The 17,619-nt window shown below is 41.0% G+C and overlaps 1 protein-coding gene across 10 annotated transcripts in view; it reads right to left on the minus strand.

The window, feature by feature from the left end:
• The window catches only part of LOC129867070 (myocyte-specific enhancer factor 2A-like), a 124,554-nt gene that overhangs the window by 6,713 nt on the left and 100,222 nt on the right, over positions 1-17,619 (minus strand). For 5 of the 10 annotated variants that reach the window (XM_055940221.1, XM_055940220.1, XM_055940219.1 and 2 more), the window contains 3 exons: positions 5,475-5,522; positions 2,845-3,029; positions 879-902 (listed from right to left, as the gene is read on the minus strand). In XM_055940221.1, coding sequence (XP_055796196.1) covers positions 879-902; positions 2,845-3,029; positions 5,475-5,522 — 257 coding nt within the window. The remainder of the gene's footprint in view (positions 1-878; positions 903-2,844; positions 3,030-5,474; positions 5,523-17,619) is intronic. The other 5 variants (XM_055940226.1, XM_055940224.1, XM_055940228.1 and 2 more) reach the window with 3 other exon arrangements.

Below are 17,619 nucleotides of genomic sequence, written 5' to 3' on the forward strand. Positions count from 1 at the left end.
TCTGAATACTTTCCGAATGCACTGTATTTGCTAGCACCTGATAGAGGCAAAATGACATTTAGCAGGAGCAGCATGTTTGGGATCTGGGTGGGAATAACATCAAGAGACACCTTTACTCAATCAGTGTAGCAAACACATAAGGCATATCCTTATGATATGATATGGTTACTTGTAATATAGTGCAGCTGAGGGTTACATTTGAGGCAATATTGCATCATGACAGTATGATAAATATCCGCAGCTCCTATTCTCTCCAACAAGGTGACATCATCAAAAACAAACTTCTTCAGAGACTTAATCCACAATGAAGTAATCTGCCGCTCCCCATTAGGAAAATAAATCCAAGATCTGAAATCTCTTCTTGGGAAGTTACTTTGGAATTTTTGTGATATTACGAAACCTTTCGTTTTGACTAAATAATATTTGATGTCTGTCCAAACTACTTTCTTGAAGTAACCAGACACAAGATTGATGTAGGACCTGTCTGATAGTTCTTGTGAACATGTGCATCGTGTGCTCACTCGCAAACAAACAAACAAACACACACACACAAACCCCAGCAGGATGTCTGGCATTCCCTGAACAACACATGGGAGTGGCGGTGCACAGCACATTAGACAGGTTGAGGCATCTTTAACAGGCCAGGCCTAAAACATGCAGTGACACACTGATGCTGCTGTTCATTTCTAAATTTAGTCTTTATAAAAATAAAATGCATTCAATCAAATCAAATAAATTCAATAAACCCAGTTCAAGTTATTCAAATCTACAGTTCAAGTACAGCTGTCACTCCTGACCACGTATTACTGATCTATATGCCTCTTTCTGTTGTTGTTACGATTTAAAACGTGCTCATTCAGCCATTTCTTAAAACTCACCAAATCCATTTCCTCTTCCTCTGACTGCTCTCAACAAAAGAGAAGAAGAGGCAGGGTTACAAGAGAAGGTCAGGATGGCTTCTACAGTCACCCTTTTGAAATCCAAAGTCCTAATTGCCTGATTGTATTCCACAACTAAAAGTCATCTAGACGTGCCTGACCTCTAGACTTACAAATTCACTCTGTCCTCTGCTATTCATGTTACCTTGCGAAACCCTCTTTGTCAAATGCAATGTCAATCAATTTCTTTCTGGACTCATGAACTTCCCTGAAATACTTTGGATAGAAGAGTCTGCTAAATGACCATGTTATAACACTTTAGCATTGTGTTTGTGATCATTTCAGAGTTTGACCTATGATTTTGAATCCACCGCTATTCGCTACTCAGAAGGTTAATGATGTAAAACCAAAATGGATAAACTCTAAGGGGAAGAGTTTAAGTCAGCAAACACACTTTGACTTGGACTTAACCTCACATTGAATAAGTTCTTAACCTCTCATGCATCAATACATAACTATGTCAATCTAATTACTTCATCAATCCTGAGGCTCAAACGTGACTCATTTGGAAGGCTCTCCACTTTCAAATAAACTGTGTTCAAGAAACTAAAACTGACTAGTTAGGTCAACTCAATGAAAAACTGTAAAGTAACAACATCATTGTAGCTCATGTAAAGTAGTCAACGAGGTACCAGTTAATGTAATATATTGATACAGTACTACTAAGCCTGCATATTGTGCATTTTTGTTTCACCTAGGGATTACTGGGGTCTCTCTGTATCTGAGGCCTACTGTTCTGCTACACAAGAAACTAACTGGAAGCTCCTCTTCCAACTTCCCTGTGCCCTGGCCAGGACTGTCTTAATACCACACTCAATCAATAGCATCAGGAAGACACGACAAGGGCGACAAGATATTATCTGGCTCACACTGGGCCCCTGATTAAGCCTTCATCCCCACTCTGTCACACTGAGATGTGATTCATTTAATACCATTATGGCCTAATGACAGGCTGTCTGCAGACCTGCCAGCCCCCAAAGCCTTAACCTATCTGGAATGTTGCGTTTACACTGACAGAGCAGAGCAGGCCCTCCCTTTCGTCTCAACACTATTGGCACATTCAGGACTTCTAAATTCTCTCTGTCTGAACCATTCTACCAGTTAGATCTAAAATAATGCTTTGTCTTTGTGACGTATGGAGCTCTACCACTTCCAGATGCTGGCATGGTAACAGTACCATACACAAGTTGATCCCCTGCTCCAGGCTGGTGGATGGATCAGGGTGCCCACGCCACGGGCACCGCTGATCCAAACAACGCCTCTGTGTCTTGGAGGAACTCCCGTTGCTGAGAGCTCCAGCAACATGCAGGTAGGAAAGAGTCTATTACTGGCCAATTTCTGAACACTTTTTTCCTCTTTCTCTTTCTTCTCATTTAGATTGATGAGACAGTCTAGTGCAGCCTCCGGTGCTCTGCACCTTCATTATAATAATTAGAGAGGGCCTATCATTTCAATATGAATAATTGAGTGACTGGGCCTCAGAAATATAGACCAACTAGCTATAGTGCTGTTTGTGTTCTTGGCACTGTCCAGAATCTTGCTCCTGTAGGTAATCAAATAAAAATGCAGCATGAGAACGAATGCCACTTGCTGATTGCTGTTGATGGAAGTGAATCTAAGCTGCACGTAAACCAGTCCCACCAGGAAGAAAGGGGTCCTCAGACAGCACTGATATCCTCAGGACATTGTCTCCTGCGCCAAAACATTACCAGCATGGCACGCTATACCACAATGATACCGTCACGATCCTGTGTAGGGAAAATAAAACTCCCTCTGTTGCACACATGTGAGGGGAAAGGAGAATGCTTCTAAGCCAGAATATGAGCCAGCGCTAGGACTGAGAGATACATAGTGTTCCTACAGTCTGCTCATGTGCAGTGAGGAGTGGGGACTGTAGGCTACTCACCAGTGGGGGCATCATGCCTTTGCTGGACGGGGGGATCACCACTCTCAGGTCTGGCTTGCGATTTCCCATCCCCATGTTCACTCCAGGGGGCGGTGGAGACTTGGTGGGCATGACTTTCCCCAGGCCGTTCCCGCTGGGTGTGCCCAGGAGTCCCGGAGAGCCCCTGGAGCTGACAAAGCCACTCCCTGGAGACACACAGAGACAAACGCCATCACGGGACTGTGAGCCACCACAACAACAGGCATCTGCCAAATCTCCAACCATTTAAAGCTGCATAGCTTGCCACGGCACGCAACGTTAAGTGTTCCCAACCCTCTGGGAAGTTTTAATAGACTCTGATAATTATCCTGCACATTTACCAAAATAAAATGTCCATTTCAGAATTGATGAGCCTTTCATTCTTGCTGTGAGTGACGATATCAAAGTCAACTCCTTGTATCCTGGGATGAGTAGCAATTCACTTAACAAATGTACTGTGACTGCTGTTGAAGGTGGGAATAGCAAGCCATTACAGTTGGGTAAAACACTTTGCTAAAAGATTGTTACTTTTTTAAAAGTGACAATATGGGAATACTATGTCTGGCTACACAAAACTATGTACTCATAGTACTGTATTCGTGGTACTATATACATTTGTGTGAACGAGTCATAAGGCTGGTTTGAGTCATAAGAACGAGTCATAAGGCTGGTTTACCCCCCACCCAGAGTCATTTCCTGTGGCAGCAGCTCTAAAACAAAGTGAAAGAAAGCACAGGGCAATGACACCATCTCAGAGCTGATCAGGAGAAGGACCATTACAATGCATGTCACACCATGCATATATGGAATGGAACTGATGTGAGGTATATATGCAATGAAATCAATGAAATGATATGGTATCAACGTGAGAGTATAAGCACATTCAATAGCAGTTTCTAACTTGTTTTGATCCATTATTCAGCTTTTTTTTTTTAAGATTACAGATAGTAAACATATATATTTGAAACAGAGGGATGAAAGAATCTATGCTATCTATTATTTCATCAACAGATCAGTGACACACTTCAACAAGTAACTGAGTACTCCATTGTGTTGTATAGAGCCTAGTGAAACACAAGCCAGCTGCAGAATAAGCAGGGCCTCGCTCTGTGAAAGAATGGAACAATCACCTCTCTAGCTACAGATAAGAAACACCACAATACATGGCCAAATAAACAGTTATGAGACATACAATGGTATCTCACAGCTGAATCAACAGCATACGCAATGCAAACTACTATAGCTCCCAGCACTCGCTTTCATCTTATACTGGAAGTGACTGCTGCAAAATCCAAGGTGCACGCATATAATTAGCCATGTAAATGACCCAAACCCTAAAAATAGCAGACACTGCTATTGCTTATGGCAAATCATCCAATACGTTAACATAAGCATAGGTTCATTGGAGGACGAGTACCATCTGGGTCAACAACCGTTGCAAAGAAAGTATCTTCACTATCGGAAATTTGATAAGTCAGTGCAAATCAGAATTCTTTATTTCTAAGAAACATAAATTATTTTCTGAAAGGCAAACTCTGGTTCTGGATTTCCACATAGAGGTTTCTTCTCTTCTCGGCTCTACTCAGAAACCATTGTGGGAGTGGGCGGGCAAATCGAGTGAGGCAATATCTGGGCTGGAGTTTGGGAGGGGGAGGGTCCTATCTTGCTTGATATGACTGTAAAAGGTGCAGCAACACAGCTCTCTGATAATGATCAGAGGCTATGACATCATCGTAAGGAATCCGTACAAAATGAAAATCTTTTGTAGCACAAACGTGGATGTGTAGGCAGTAAATAGGGCCTAACGGAGGAGAAACATGCTCCTTGAAGCTAATTTGACATGGACTAAAGCCAGTTGTGCACAAAAGCAGCATGCAGAATAACTGTAGTGTACATTGGTACAGATGACCATGCCTAAAAATTGCTGATGAAGAAAATACTTAAATGTAATTAGTGCCAGCATCCCTTTTAGACCTTTAAATGGTTTCTAAATGGGGCACTGTTACAAGACAGAAACAACTATTTTTACCTCACAGTTAATTTTAAAATTAGAAAATGATCACAAGAGGGGAGCCAAGCCTTTTGGCAGAAACATATTTGTGGATTTGTTTTCTGAACCAGAATGGTTCTTCTGCCATCAAATCCTCAGTGAATGACCCCAGGACATGTACAATTATGTTTAGTTTCTGTTTGGGTAAATAAATATACTTTTTGTTGTAAGTAATTAACACCGCCCACTGTGGGAGCAAAGTTACATAAGAGGTTGTCTGTACCACTCAAACATTTAGCTTTCATTTGAACGTAAGACAAAATAAACTTGTGCTTTCACTAGAATGAACCATAGAGCAAGTGAGGCAGATCTGACCAGACCTGACTGTCATTAAGCAAACACCAGAGGAACATGAGTCTCAGTGAGGGAAGAGAATACACATTAATGAGAAAAGATTAATGGGTGTGAATCAAGAGCCTCTAATAGATTAAGTGGAAAGGAGAGCAAATTATAATTAATGAGCCTGGACAAAAACTCTTTAGCGGGTGCTCTGGTATTGATTTGACTCAGGAAACAGAGAGCAGGGCCACAGTATGTGACAGATTACAGTACAGTCACTCACTCGGTAGTTGTTCCAAGAACGCCAATCCATATTTCACTTGGAGGTCCCCTTAACATAAAACAAATACAGTTTAGAATGCTTTTTAAAGGAAAAAACATACACATTGGAAGTGGTAATCTACTGGGAACACCTACGGCTTCCACGGTTGTCTAGAAATAAAGGAATAATATGTTCAAATAGACTCTTTTTGACACACAAACATCCCTTGTAATTGCTCTTCATGAGACTGTAACGCTCCAGCATTAATGAAAGAATCTGCACAACTTGCAGGCATATGGCACAACAGAGAGAAGAGTGACATCCCTTACATACTGACAAGCTCTCATTCTGAATGCTCAACAGAGTGGGAATAGAGAGCATGGCAAGAGTGGAACTGTGTGCAAAGTAGCCCTAATGCATTGAGCAGTGTGACTTTATCACATAAACAATTCTACATTAGAATGCTAATTAGGTGTACATATATATATATATATATATATATATATATATATATATAGTGGGGCAAAAAAGTATTTAGTCAGCCACCAATTGTGCAAGTTCTCCCACTTAAAAAGATGAGAGAGGCCTGTAATTTTCATCATAGGTACACTTCAACTATGACAGACAAAATGAGAAAATAAATCCAGAAAATCACATTGTAGGATTTTTAATGAATTAGAACACCTACTCATTCAAGAGTTTTTCTTTATTTTTACTATTTTCTACATTGTAGAATAATAGTGAAGACATCAAAACTATGAAATGGCACATATGGAATCATGTTGTAACCAAAAAAGTGTTAAACAAATCAAAATCTATTTTATATTTGAGATTCTTCAAATAGCCCCCCTTTGCCTTGATGACAGCTTTGTACTCTCTTGGCATTCTCTCAGCCAGCTTCATGAGGTAGTCACCTGGAATGCAATTCAACTAACAGATATGACTTCTTAAAAGTTAATTTGTGGAATTTCTTTCCTTCTTAATGCATTTGAGCCAATCAGTTTTGTTGTAACAAGGTAGGGGGTATACAGAACATAGCCCTATTTGGTAAAAGACTAAGTCCATATTATGGCAAGAACAGCTCAAATAATCAAAGAGAAACAACAGTACATCATTACTTTAAGACATGAAGGTCAGTCAATACGGGAAATTTCAAGAAAGTTTCTTCAAGTGCAGTCGCAAAAACCATCAAGCGCTATGATAAAACTGTACAGTCATAAGGACCGCCACAGGAATGATCCAGAGTTACCTCTGCTGCAGAGGATACGTTCATTAAAGCCTCAGAAATTGCAGCCCAAATAAATACTTCACAGAGTTCAAGTAACAGACACATATCAACATCAACTGTTCAGTTGAACATCAACTGTTCAGACACCAATAAGAAGAAGAGACTTACTTGGGCCAAGAAACACGAGCAATGGACATTAGACTAGTGGAAATGTGTCCTTTGGTCTGGAGTCCAAATTGGAGATTTTTGGTTCCAACTGCCGTGTTTTTTTGAGATGCAGTGTGGGTGAACGGATGATCTCCGCATGTGTATATCCCACCATGAAGCATGGAGGAGGAGGTTATGATGTGGTGTGGGGGTGCTTTGCTTGTGACACTGTCAGTGATTTATTTAGAATTCAAGGCACACTTAACCAGCATGGATATCACAGCATTCTGCAGCAATACGCCATCCCACCTGGTTTGGGCTTAGTGGGACTATCATTTGTTATTCAACAGGACAATGACCCAACACACCTCCAGGCTGTGTAAGGGCTATTTTACCAAGAATGAGAGTGATGGCGTTCCACATCAGATGACCTGGCCTCCATAACCCCCAAACCTCAATCAAATTGAGATGGTTTGGGATGAGTCAGGCCGCAAAGCAGCCAACAAGTGCTCAGCATATGACGGAACTCCTTCAAGACTGTTGGAAAAGTATTCCAGGTGAAGCTGGTTGAGAGAATGTCAAGAGTGTGCAAAGCAGTCATCAAGGCAAAAGGTGGCAATTTGAAGAATCTCAAATATAAAAAATATTTTGATTTGTTTTTGGCTACTACATAATTCCATATGTGTTATTTCATAGTTTTGATGCCTTCACTATTATTCTACAATGTAGAAAATAGCAAAAATAAAGAAAAACCCTTGAATGAGTAGGTGTTCTAAAACTTTTGACCGGTAGTGTATACAGTTGAAGTCAGAAGTTTACATACACCTTAGCCAAACACATTTAAACTCAGTTTTTCACAATTCCTGACATTTAATCCAAGTAAAATTCCCTTGTCTTAGGTCAGTTAGGATCACCACTATATTTTAAGAATGTGAAATGTCAGAATAATAGTAGAGAGAATGATTTATTTCAGCTTTTATTTATTTCATCACATTCCCAGTGGGTCAGAAGTTTACATACACTCAATTAGTATTTGGTAGCATTGCTTTTAAATTGTTTTACTTGGGTCAAACGTTTCGGGTAGCCTTCCACAAACCTGAGTCAGGTTTGTAGGCCTCCTTGCTGGCACACACTTTTTCAGTTCTGCCTCAGAACTGCCTTTTCAGTTCTGCTTTGTGATGGCCACTCCAATACCTTGACTTTGTTGTCCTTAAGCCATTTTACCACAACTTTGGAAGTATGCTTGTGGTCATTGTCCATTTGGAAGACCCATTTGCGAACAAGCTTTAACTTCCTGACGGATGTCTTGAGATGTTGCTTCAATATATCCACATCATTTGTCTTCCTCATGAAGTCATCTATTTTGTGAGGTGCACCAGTCACTCCTGCAGCAAAGCACCCCCACAACATGATGCTGCCACCCCCGTGCTTCACGGTTGGGATGGTGTTCTTCGGCTTGCAAGCCTCCCCCTTTTTCCTCCAAACATATCGATGGGCATTATGACCAAACAGTTATATTTTTGTTTCATCAGACCAGAGGACATTTTTTCAAATCTTTGTCTCCATGTGCAGTTGCAAACCGTAGTCTGGCTTTTCTATGGCGGTTTTGGAGCAGTGGCTTCTTCCTTGCTGAGCGGCCTTTCAGGTTATGTCGATATAGTCCTCGTTTTACTGTGGATATAGATACCTTTGTACCTGCTTCCTCCAGCATCTTCACAATGTCCTTTGCTGTTGTTCTGGGATTGATTTGCACTTTTGGCACCAAAGTACGCTCATCTCTAGGAGACAGAATGTGTTTCCTTCCTGAGCGGTATGATGGCTGCGTGGTCCCAGGGTGTTTATACTTGCGTACTATTGTTTGTACAGATGAACGTGGTACCTTCAGGTGTTTTTGCTATCAAGGATGAACCAGACTTGTGGTGGTCTACAATTTTTGAGGTCCTGGCTGATTTCTTTTGATTTTCCCATGATGTCAAGCAAAGAGGCACTGAGTTTGAAGGTAGGCCTTGAAATACATCCACAAGTACACCTCCAATTGACTCAAATTATATCAATTAGCCTTTCAGAAGCTTCTAAAGCCATGACATAATTTTCTGGAATTTTCCAAGCTGTTTAAAGGCACAGTCAACTTAGTGTGTGTAAACTTCTGACCCACTGGAATTGTGGTACAGTGAATTATAAGTTAAATAATGTGTCTGTAAACAATTGTTGGAAAAATGGATTGTGTCGTGCACAAAGTAGATGTCCTAACCGACTTGCCAAAACTATAGTTTGTTAACAAGAAATTTGTGGAGTGGTTGAAAAACGAGTTGAGCAAAGCATGAGAAGTTCATATTCTTGTGAGCCAAGGTCTAGGTATTTGAACGAGAGCCAATACAGATAGCTCATTCCAGACAGAACAATTTAAAATTAATTTCTATCAAAAACCTCTCTATGAAAATATGTACTTAATATATATTTAAAAATAGCTAGAACAATTTGCCTGCAAAACCAAAATACTGTACTTTGTGAGTGAATATTCAGACCCTGACTCGCCTTTTGTCATGGTCACCAAGACCCAGGCTACTTTATGGAGCCCCCCCCCCCGGGGCTCAAACATAATCTCAGTCCAATCTCCTTATCTATCATGATTCATGTCTGCAGAGCACTGGGACTGAGCCACTGCGAGACCTCTCCAGGAGGAATATTGGAGCCCTTTTTCCCCCTTATTTAAACACTGGCTTTTGTGCTCCTCATGTGCTCGATTACCCTCTCTACCGAGCATCATTTACCCAAGTTAAACACTGTGTACATTTAGCACTGCCTGTAATGTTCTAAGGGTGAAATGAATGTATGAAAATAGAAAATCCCATTGTGGCTTAACGTAAGATGTGGTGCATTAACAGAAACACACTTTCATGTTTTTGTTTTAATATTATGATGTTCTCGGATTAAAAACAGGCTCATGTTCATTCTGAATCAATACATACTCAATTCCAATCAAATGACAAAGACCTCTAATGTATTTCCTTCACACTGCTGCAGAAAGGAAACTATGACAACGACTCCAAAAAGCTACAGCTTTCCAGCTGCAGTACTTATGCTTCCACAATGTGGAAGAGAGAAATGCTAAGGTGCAATGAGATGTCATGTCCATGGACAAAATTATTATTTTGCACTTTGTCTGTGCATGTCAATATTAAGAGAGGTTTCTTTCCATGGACAAGAGCTGGCATGACAGGTAGGATTAGTGTTCGGATCAGGGCCACCATTCCCGAGGCTTAAGCATTGATCCTGAGCATTTCCCAGGACATTCTCCATGCTAGTAAGCTCTTCTTAGTAGAGATATCAAGCCACACCACTGAGGGTGAAAAGTGAGCAACCAGTACAAGACAGGAGCATTCCTTCTGCTTTGTCCAAAAGGCCTCTCTTCTCCCAATAGCTGCAGCTTGTGAAAAATCTGAGCTATGTAAGAAATGGCCATCTGACAGCAGCATTGAAGAGAGAGGTTTCTCTCCCAAGCAGTCTGTCTCTGCTGTTCCACCCAGTTTGGTACATACAACCCCACAACCTTACCGCTTACCCAGCACAGGGTCAGGGCTCCGAGCACTGCCAAAGACCAAATACAGACAGACCAAACATTTCACACAGCACTGACTCAGAGTATTCAATCACCTCACCAACCTCTGACTCAAACTTATACCCAGCATGTCTAGGCTTCTGTCACGATTCAGGACAGAATTACATTTAAGATCTATAGCTTTAAAGGGATACTTCGGGATTTTGGCAATGAACCCCTCTATCTACTTCCCCAGAGTCAGATGAATTCATGGATACCATTTGTATGTCTCTGCATTCTGTTGGAAGGAAGTTAGAGGTAGTTTCGCAAGCTGACGCTAACTAGCGTTGGTTACCATAGACTTCCAGTCATTGCGCTAACGCTAGTTAGCAATTCCGCTAATGATAATAAGAAACTTCCTTCAAACTCCACAGAGAGACATAAAAATGGTATCCATAAGATCATCTGGCAAAGTAGATAAAGGGCTTACATTTTTGTTTTTTTACCCCTTTTTCTCCACAATTTCGTGATATTCAATTGGTAGTTTACAGTCTTGTCCCAACTTCACTTCGGACTCGGGAGAGGCAAAGATCGAAAGCCATGCGTCCTCCGAAACACGACCCTGCAAGGCCGCACTGCTACTAGCTTAACCCAGAAGCCAGCCGCACCAATGTGTCGGAGAAAACACAATCCAGCTGGCAACCAGCCACAAGAAGTCGCAAGAGAGCGATGGGACAAGGAAATCCCGGCCGGCCAAACCCTTCTCTACCCTGGACAATTGTGCGTCGCCTGCCTGGGATCGAACCCAGGTCTGCAGTGACACCTCAAGTGATGCAACATTTTAAATTTTTTTATTTTACCTTTATTTAACTAGACAAGTCAGTTAAGAACAAAACTTATTTTCAATGACGGCCTAGGAACAGTGGGTTAACTGCCTTGTTCAGGTGATGATCACTGCATGTGTGGTTCCCACCGAGAACCATGGAGGAGGTGTGATGTTGTGGGGGTGCTTTGCTGGTGACAGTATGTGATTTATTTAGAATTCAAGGCACAATAAACTCAATTGCATCCTGTAGCTCTAACTCCAAAAAGATCTGGGACACTGTAAAGTCCATGGAGAATAAGAGCTCCTCCTCCCAGCTGCCCACTGCACTGAGGCTAGGAATAACTGTCACCACTGATAAATCCACGATAATCGAGAATTTCAATAAGCATTTCTCTACGGCTGGCCTGGCTATCCCAACCCCGGACAACAGCTCCGCACCCCCCACAGCTACTTGCCCAAGCCTCCCCAGCTTCTCCTTCACCCAAATCCATATAGCAGATTTTCTGAAAGAGCTGCAAAACCTGGACCCGTACAAATCAGCTGGGCTAGACAATCTGGACCCTCTCTTTCTAAAATTATCCGCCCGGATTACAAGTCTGTTCAACCTCTTTTTCATATCGTCCGAGACTCCTAAAGATTGGAAAGCTGCCGTGGTCATCCCCCTCTTCAAAGCGGATGATACTCTAGACCCAAACTGTTACAGACCTATATCCATCCTGCCCTGCCTTTCTAAAGTCTTCGAAAGCCAAGTTAACTTCTTATGGCTGCAAGGCAAAGTGTTGAGTAGCCAGTGAAATCGTGCCCATTTCAAACGGCCTCCTACTCAAATCTTGCTCGTACAATATGAATATTATTATTCTTTTTGGATAGAAAACACTTTCTAGTTTCTAAAATAGTTGGAATTATTTCTCTGAGTGAAACAGAAGTCCTTCTGCAGCACTTTTCCTGACCAGGAAGTGAAATGTCAGAAATCGATGCTCTTTTCAACTTGATGCCTATACATGGTCTTAACACTTAGGAGTCTGCTGACACTCTATACGCCTTCCTATTGGTGTAAAGAGGATGTCAGAGAAGACATTTTTGTGCTCCTCTTGGTCTGTGGTGGGAAAAAAACTATTTCTTTGACGTGACTGTCCACTTCCGGTACTCTGAAGGAAGTGGGATTGACTTCTGTTTTGCCTTGGTAACGAACGGCTAATGTCTCCGGCTAGAATTTTTTTTGATACATGTGACCATATCATCGTAATGTATGTTTTTTCAATATAGTTTAATCAGATTATTGAAACTTTATTCGGGAGTTTTTCCGTGTTCCGTCCTCTGACTGTGTTTACGTTGGAGAAATTTATGCCACTCGGCTAGTGCCAATGCTAATTGAAGAGGGAAATTTGCCATTCTGAATCGAAACAACGACTCATCTGGACAGAGGACACGTTCTTCAACATTCTGATGAAAGATCAGCAAAAGTAAGACCCATTTTATGATGTTATTTCATATATCTGTCGTGCATGTGAACTGGCCGTGGGCGCCTAATTATTTCTGTCTATTGTAGCTACGCTAATATAGCGATACATTTTGTTTTCGCTGTAAAACCTTGAATAAATCGGAAATATTGTTTGGAATCACAAGATGCTTGTCTTTCAATTGCTGCAGACTATGTATTTTTCAGAAATGTTTTATGATGAGTAATTAGCTATTTGATGTTGGTGTCTGTAAATATTATGGCTGCTTTCGGTGCAATTTCGGGTTGTAGCTGAAATGTAAACTATGGTTTATACATGAAATATGCACATTTTTCGAACAAAACATATGCTATACAATAAATATGTTATCAGACTGTCATCTGATGAATTTGTTCCTTGGTTAGTGGCTATTTATATCTTTATTTGGTCGAATTTGTGATAGCACCTGATGGAGTAAGAAACTGATGGAGTTAGAAAAGTTGTGTCTTTTGCTAACGTGGTTAGCTAATAGATTTACATATTTTGTCTTCCCTGTAAAAAAAATAAAAAATCGGACATGTTGGCTAGATTCACAAGATGTGCACCTTTCATCTGGTGTCTTGGACTTGTTAACCTGTTGAGGATGGGGGCGCTGTTGAGACTATTTATGCTAATTGGGTAATTTTTGAAACGGCTTCCCACAAAATCCTTCATCGTACAATATGCATATTATTATTGTTATTGGATAGAAAACAGTCTATAGTTTCTATAGGAGTTGAAATTTTGTCTCTAAGTGGAACAGAGCCCATTCTACAGCAATTTCCCTGACATGGAGTCAGATTTCAGAAATGTTGGCCACTGTTCTGAAGTCAGTTAAAAGGGCACTGTTATTGCTATGACTATACGGACACTTCTTACGTCTTCCCCTGGATGCCTTTACGTGATGACGATTCCAATGGGGTCGATTGCGCGTTCACAGGCACTACAAATGAAAAAACCCTGAGGCTAGCAAGTCTTTTCTTGGTGCGTAACGCGCGTGGAGGACTCCGACCCGCTCCTGTTCCAAGCGTTAGTTTAGCCTGTTATATTTCTCCGGTCATCTTTTCACTCGTTATAGGAGTTAAAAACATCATAAGGTAGTTAATTTAAAGCGTTTTATAGCAATTTATATCCGTTTAGTGCGATTTTGGGACATTTATTTTTGAAACGATGTGAATAGCTGGGCACGCTTTCAGTTCATCCCGAACGCAGTTGGCATTTCCACATGGCAAGAGGACAGCTTTCCACCAAAAGACGATTACTCCCAAGAAAGGATCCTCTGCCCAAGATACTGATGGAAGAACAGCTCAAGGTAGGACATTTTTATTATGATAAATCGTGTTTCTGTCGAAACATTTTAGTGGCTTAGGACGCCATGTTTTTTGACGTAGCTTCGCTTGGCGCAAACTGTATTGAAAAGTAAGGATAAATTAAAAAATGTAATTCCGCAATTGTATTAAGAATTAAATTGTCTATCAATCCCTGTCCACCCTATATTTTTTAGTCACGTTTATGAGTATTTATGTATAAGAGTAGATCACTGTCTAAGTGGCGCAAGGACATTTTCTGACCAGCTTGTCTACATTTCACATTGTCTAACCATGATTTTGGTGGCTAAATATAAACATTTGCGATCAAACTCTATATGGATTGTGTAATATGATGTTACAGGAGTGTCATTGGAAGAATTCTGAGAAGGTTAGTGAAAAAAGTAATATCTTTTGGCGATGTTGACTTTTATCGCTCACTTTGGCTAGAATCAATGCTGGGCTGCTATGTGCTATGTGCTATGCTAATATAACGATTTATTGTGTTTTCGCTGTAAGACACTTGTAAGACACAGAAAATCTGAAATATTGTCTGTATTCACAGGATCTGTGTCTTTCGATTCGTGTATGCTGTGTATTTTTACGAAATGTTTGATGATTAGTAAGTAGGTAAACACGTTGCTCTAAGTAGTTTTTCTATTCCATTTGTGACGGTGGGTGCAATTGTAACCTATGCCATCTACCTGAAATATGCCCTTTTTTCTAACAAAACCTATCCCATACCATAAATATGTTATCAGACTGTCATCTAATGAGTTTTTTTGTTGGTTAGGGGCTATAAATATCTTAGTTTAGCCGAATTGGTGATGGCTACTGGTGTTGGTGGACAAATAAAAGATGGTGGATTATGCTAATGTGTTTTTAGGTAATAGATGTACATCTTTACATATTGTGTCTTCCCTGTAAAACATTTTAAAAATCGGACATGTTGACTGGATTCACAAGATCTGTGTCTTTCATTAGCTGTATTGGACTTTAATGTGTGAAAGTTAAATATTTAAAAAAAAAAATTTTTTTTGAATTTCGCGGCACTGGTTTTTCAGTGGGGGGGGGGGGGGGGGGGGGGTGCCGCTAGCGCCACGCTGATCCTAGACAGGTTAATGTGTGAAAGTTAAATATTTAAAAAAAAATAGATTTTGAATTTCGCGCCCTGCACTTTGAGCTGGATGTTGTCATAAGTGTACCGGTGTCGGGCTGCCCCCGTAAAAGGTTAACAAACAGATCACTGACCATTTCGAAAACCACCGTACCTTCTCTGCTGTGCAATCCGGTTTCCGAGCTGGTCATGGGTGCACCTCAGCCACGCTCAAGGTACTAAACGATATCATAACCGCCATCGATAAAAGACAGTACTGTGCAGCCGTCTTCATCGACCTGGCCAAGGCTTTCGACTCTGTCAATCACCGTATTCTTACAGACTCAACAGCCTTGGTTTCTCAAATGACTGCCTCGCCTGGTTCACCAACTACTTCTCAGATAGAGTTCAGTGTCTAAAATCGGAGGGCCTGTTTTCAGGACCTCTGGCAGTCTCTATGGAGGAACCACAGGGTTCAATACTCGGGCCCACTCTTTTCTCTGTATATATCAACGATGGTGCTCTTGCTGCGGGTGATTCCTTGATCCACCTCTACTAAGACAACACCATTCTGGATACATCTGGCCCTTCTTTGGACACTGTGTTAACAAACCTCCAAATGAGCTTTAATGCCATACAACACTCCTTCCGTGGCCTCCAACTGCTCTTAAATGCTAGTAAAACTAAATGCATGCTCTTCTAGCATTACTACTCTGGACGGTTCTGACTTAGAATATGTGGACAACTACAAATACCTAGGTGTCTGGCTAGACTGTAAACTCTCCTTCCAGACTCATATTAAGCATCTACAATCCAAAATGAAATCTAGAATCGGCTTCCTATTTCGCAACAAAGCCTCCTTCACTCACGCTGCCAAACATACCCTTGTAAAACTGACCATCCTACCGATCCTCAACTTCGGCGATGTCATTTACAAAATAGCCTCCAACACTCTACTCAGCAAACTGAATGCATTCTATCACAGTGCAATCCGTTTTGTCACCAAAGCCCCATGTACCACCCACCACTGCGACCTCGTCGGCTGGCCCTCGCTACATATTCGTTGCCAGACCCACTGGCTCCAGGTCATCTATAAGTCCTTGCTAGGTAAAGCTCCGCCTTATCTCAGCTCACTGGTCACCATAACAACACCCACCCACAGCACGCGCTCCAGCAGGTATATTTCACTGGTCACCGCCAAAGCCAATTCCTCCTTCGGCCGTCTTTCCTTATCGTTCTCTGCTGCCAATGACTGGAACGAATTGCAGAAATTGCTGAAGTTGGAGATTAATATTTCCCTCGCTAACTTTAAGCATCGGCTATCTGAGCAGCTTACCGATTGCTGCAGCTGTACACAGCCCATCTGTAAATATCCCATCCAACTACATACCTCATCCCCATATTGTTTTTATTTACTTTTTTTTTGCTCTTTTGCACTCCAGTATTTCTACTTGCACATCACCATCTGCACATCTATCACTCCAGTGTTAATTTGCTCAATTGTAATTACTTTGCTACAATGGCCTATTTATTGCCTTACCTCCTTACTCCATTTGCACACACTGTATATAGATTTTTCTATTGTTATTTACTGTACTTTTGTTTATCCCACGTGTAACTCTGTGTTGTTTTTTGTCGCAATGTGTTGCTTTATCTTGGCCAGGTCGCAGTTGTACATGAGAACTTGTTCTCAACTGGCCTACCTGGTTAAATTAAAGTGAAATATAAATATATATATTTTTTAAGTCTGATAGCAAAGGGTCTGAATACTTTTGTAAATAAGGTATTTCAAAAACATTTCTAAAAACATGTTTTTGCTTAGTCATTATGGGCTATTGTGTGTACATTGATGAGGAAATAAAATAAAAAGATCAATTTCAGAGTAACAAAATGTGGAAAAAGTCTCTAGTATTCAGTGCATTTGGAATGTATTCAGATCCCTTGTCTTTTTCCATATTTTGTTACGTGACAGCCATATTCTAAAATTGATTAAATAAAACAATTTCCTCATTAATCTACACACAATACCCCATAATGACAAAGCAAAAACAGAAATAGCTTATTTACATAAGTATTCAGGCCCTTTGCTATGAGACTCAAAATTAAGCTCAGGTGCATCCTGTTTCCATTGATCATCCTTGAGATGTTTCTACAACTTGATTGGAGTCCACCTGTGCTATATTAAATTCATTGGAAATTTTTTGGAAAGGCACACACCTGTGTATAAATAAGGTCCCACAGTTGACAGTGCATGTCAGAGCAAAAACCAAGCCATGAGGTCAAAGAAATTGTACGTAAAGCTCCGAAACAGGATTGTGTTGAGGCACAGATCTAGCAAAGGGTACCAACATTTTTTCTCAGCATTGAAGGTCCCAAAGAACACAGTGGCCTCCATCATTCTTAAATGGAAGAAGTTTGGAACCACCAAGACTCTTCCTAGAGCTGGCCCGCCCGGCCAAACTGAGCAATTGGGGGAGAAGGGCCTTGGTCAGGGAGGTAACCAAGAACCCGATGGTCACTCTGACAGAGCTCCAGAGTTTCTCTGT

This window comes from Salvelinus fontinalis, chromosome 12 (assembly GCF_029448725.1).
Source record: "Salvelinus fontinalis isolate EN_2023a chromosome 12, ASM2944872v1, whole genome shotgun sequence".
NCBI lineage: Eukaryota > Metazoa > Chordata > Actinopteri > Salmoniformes > Salmonidae > Salvelinus > Salvelinus fontinalis.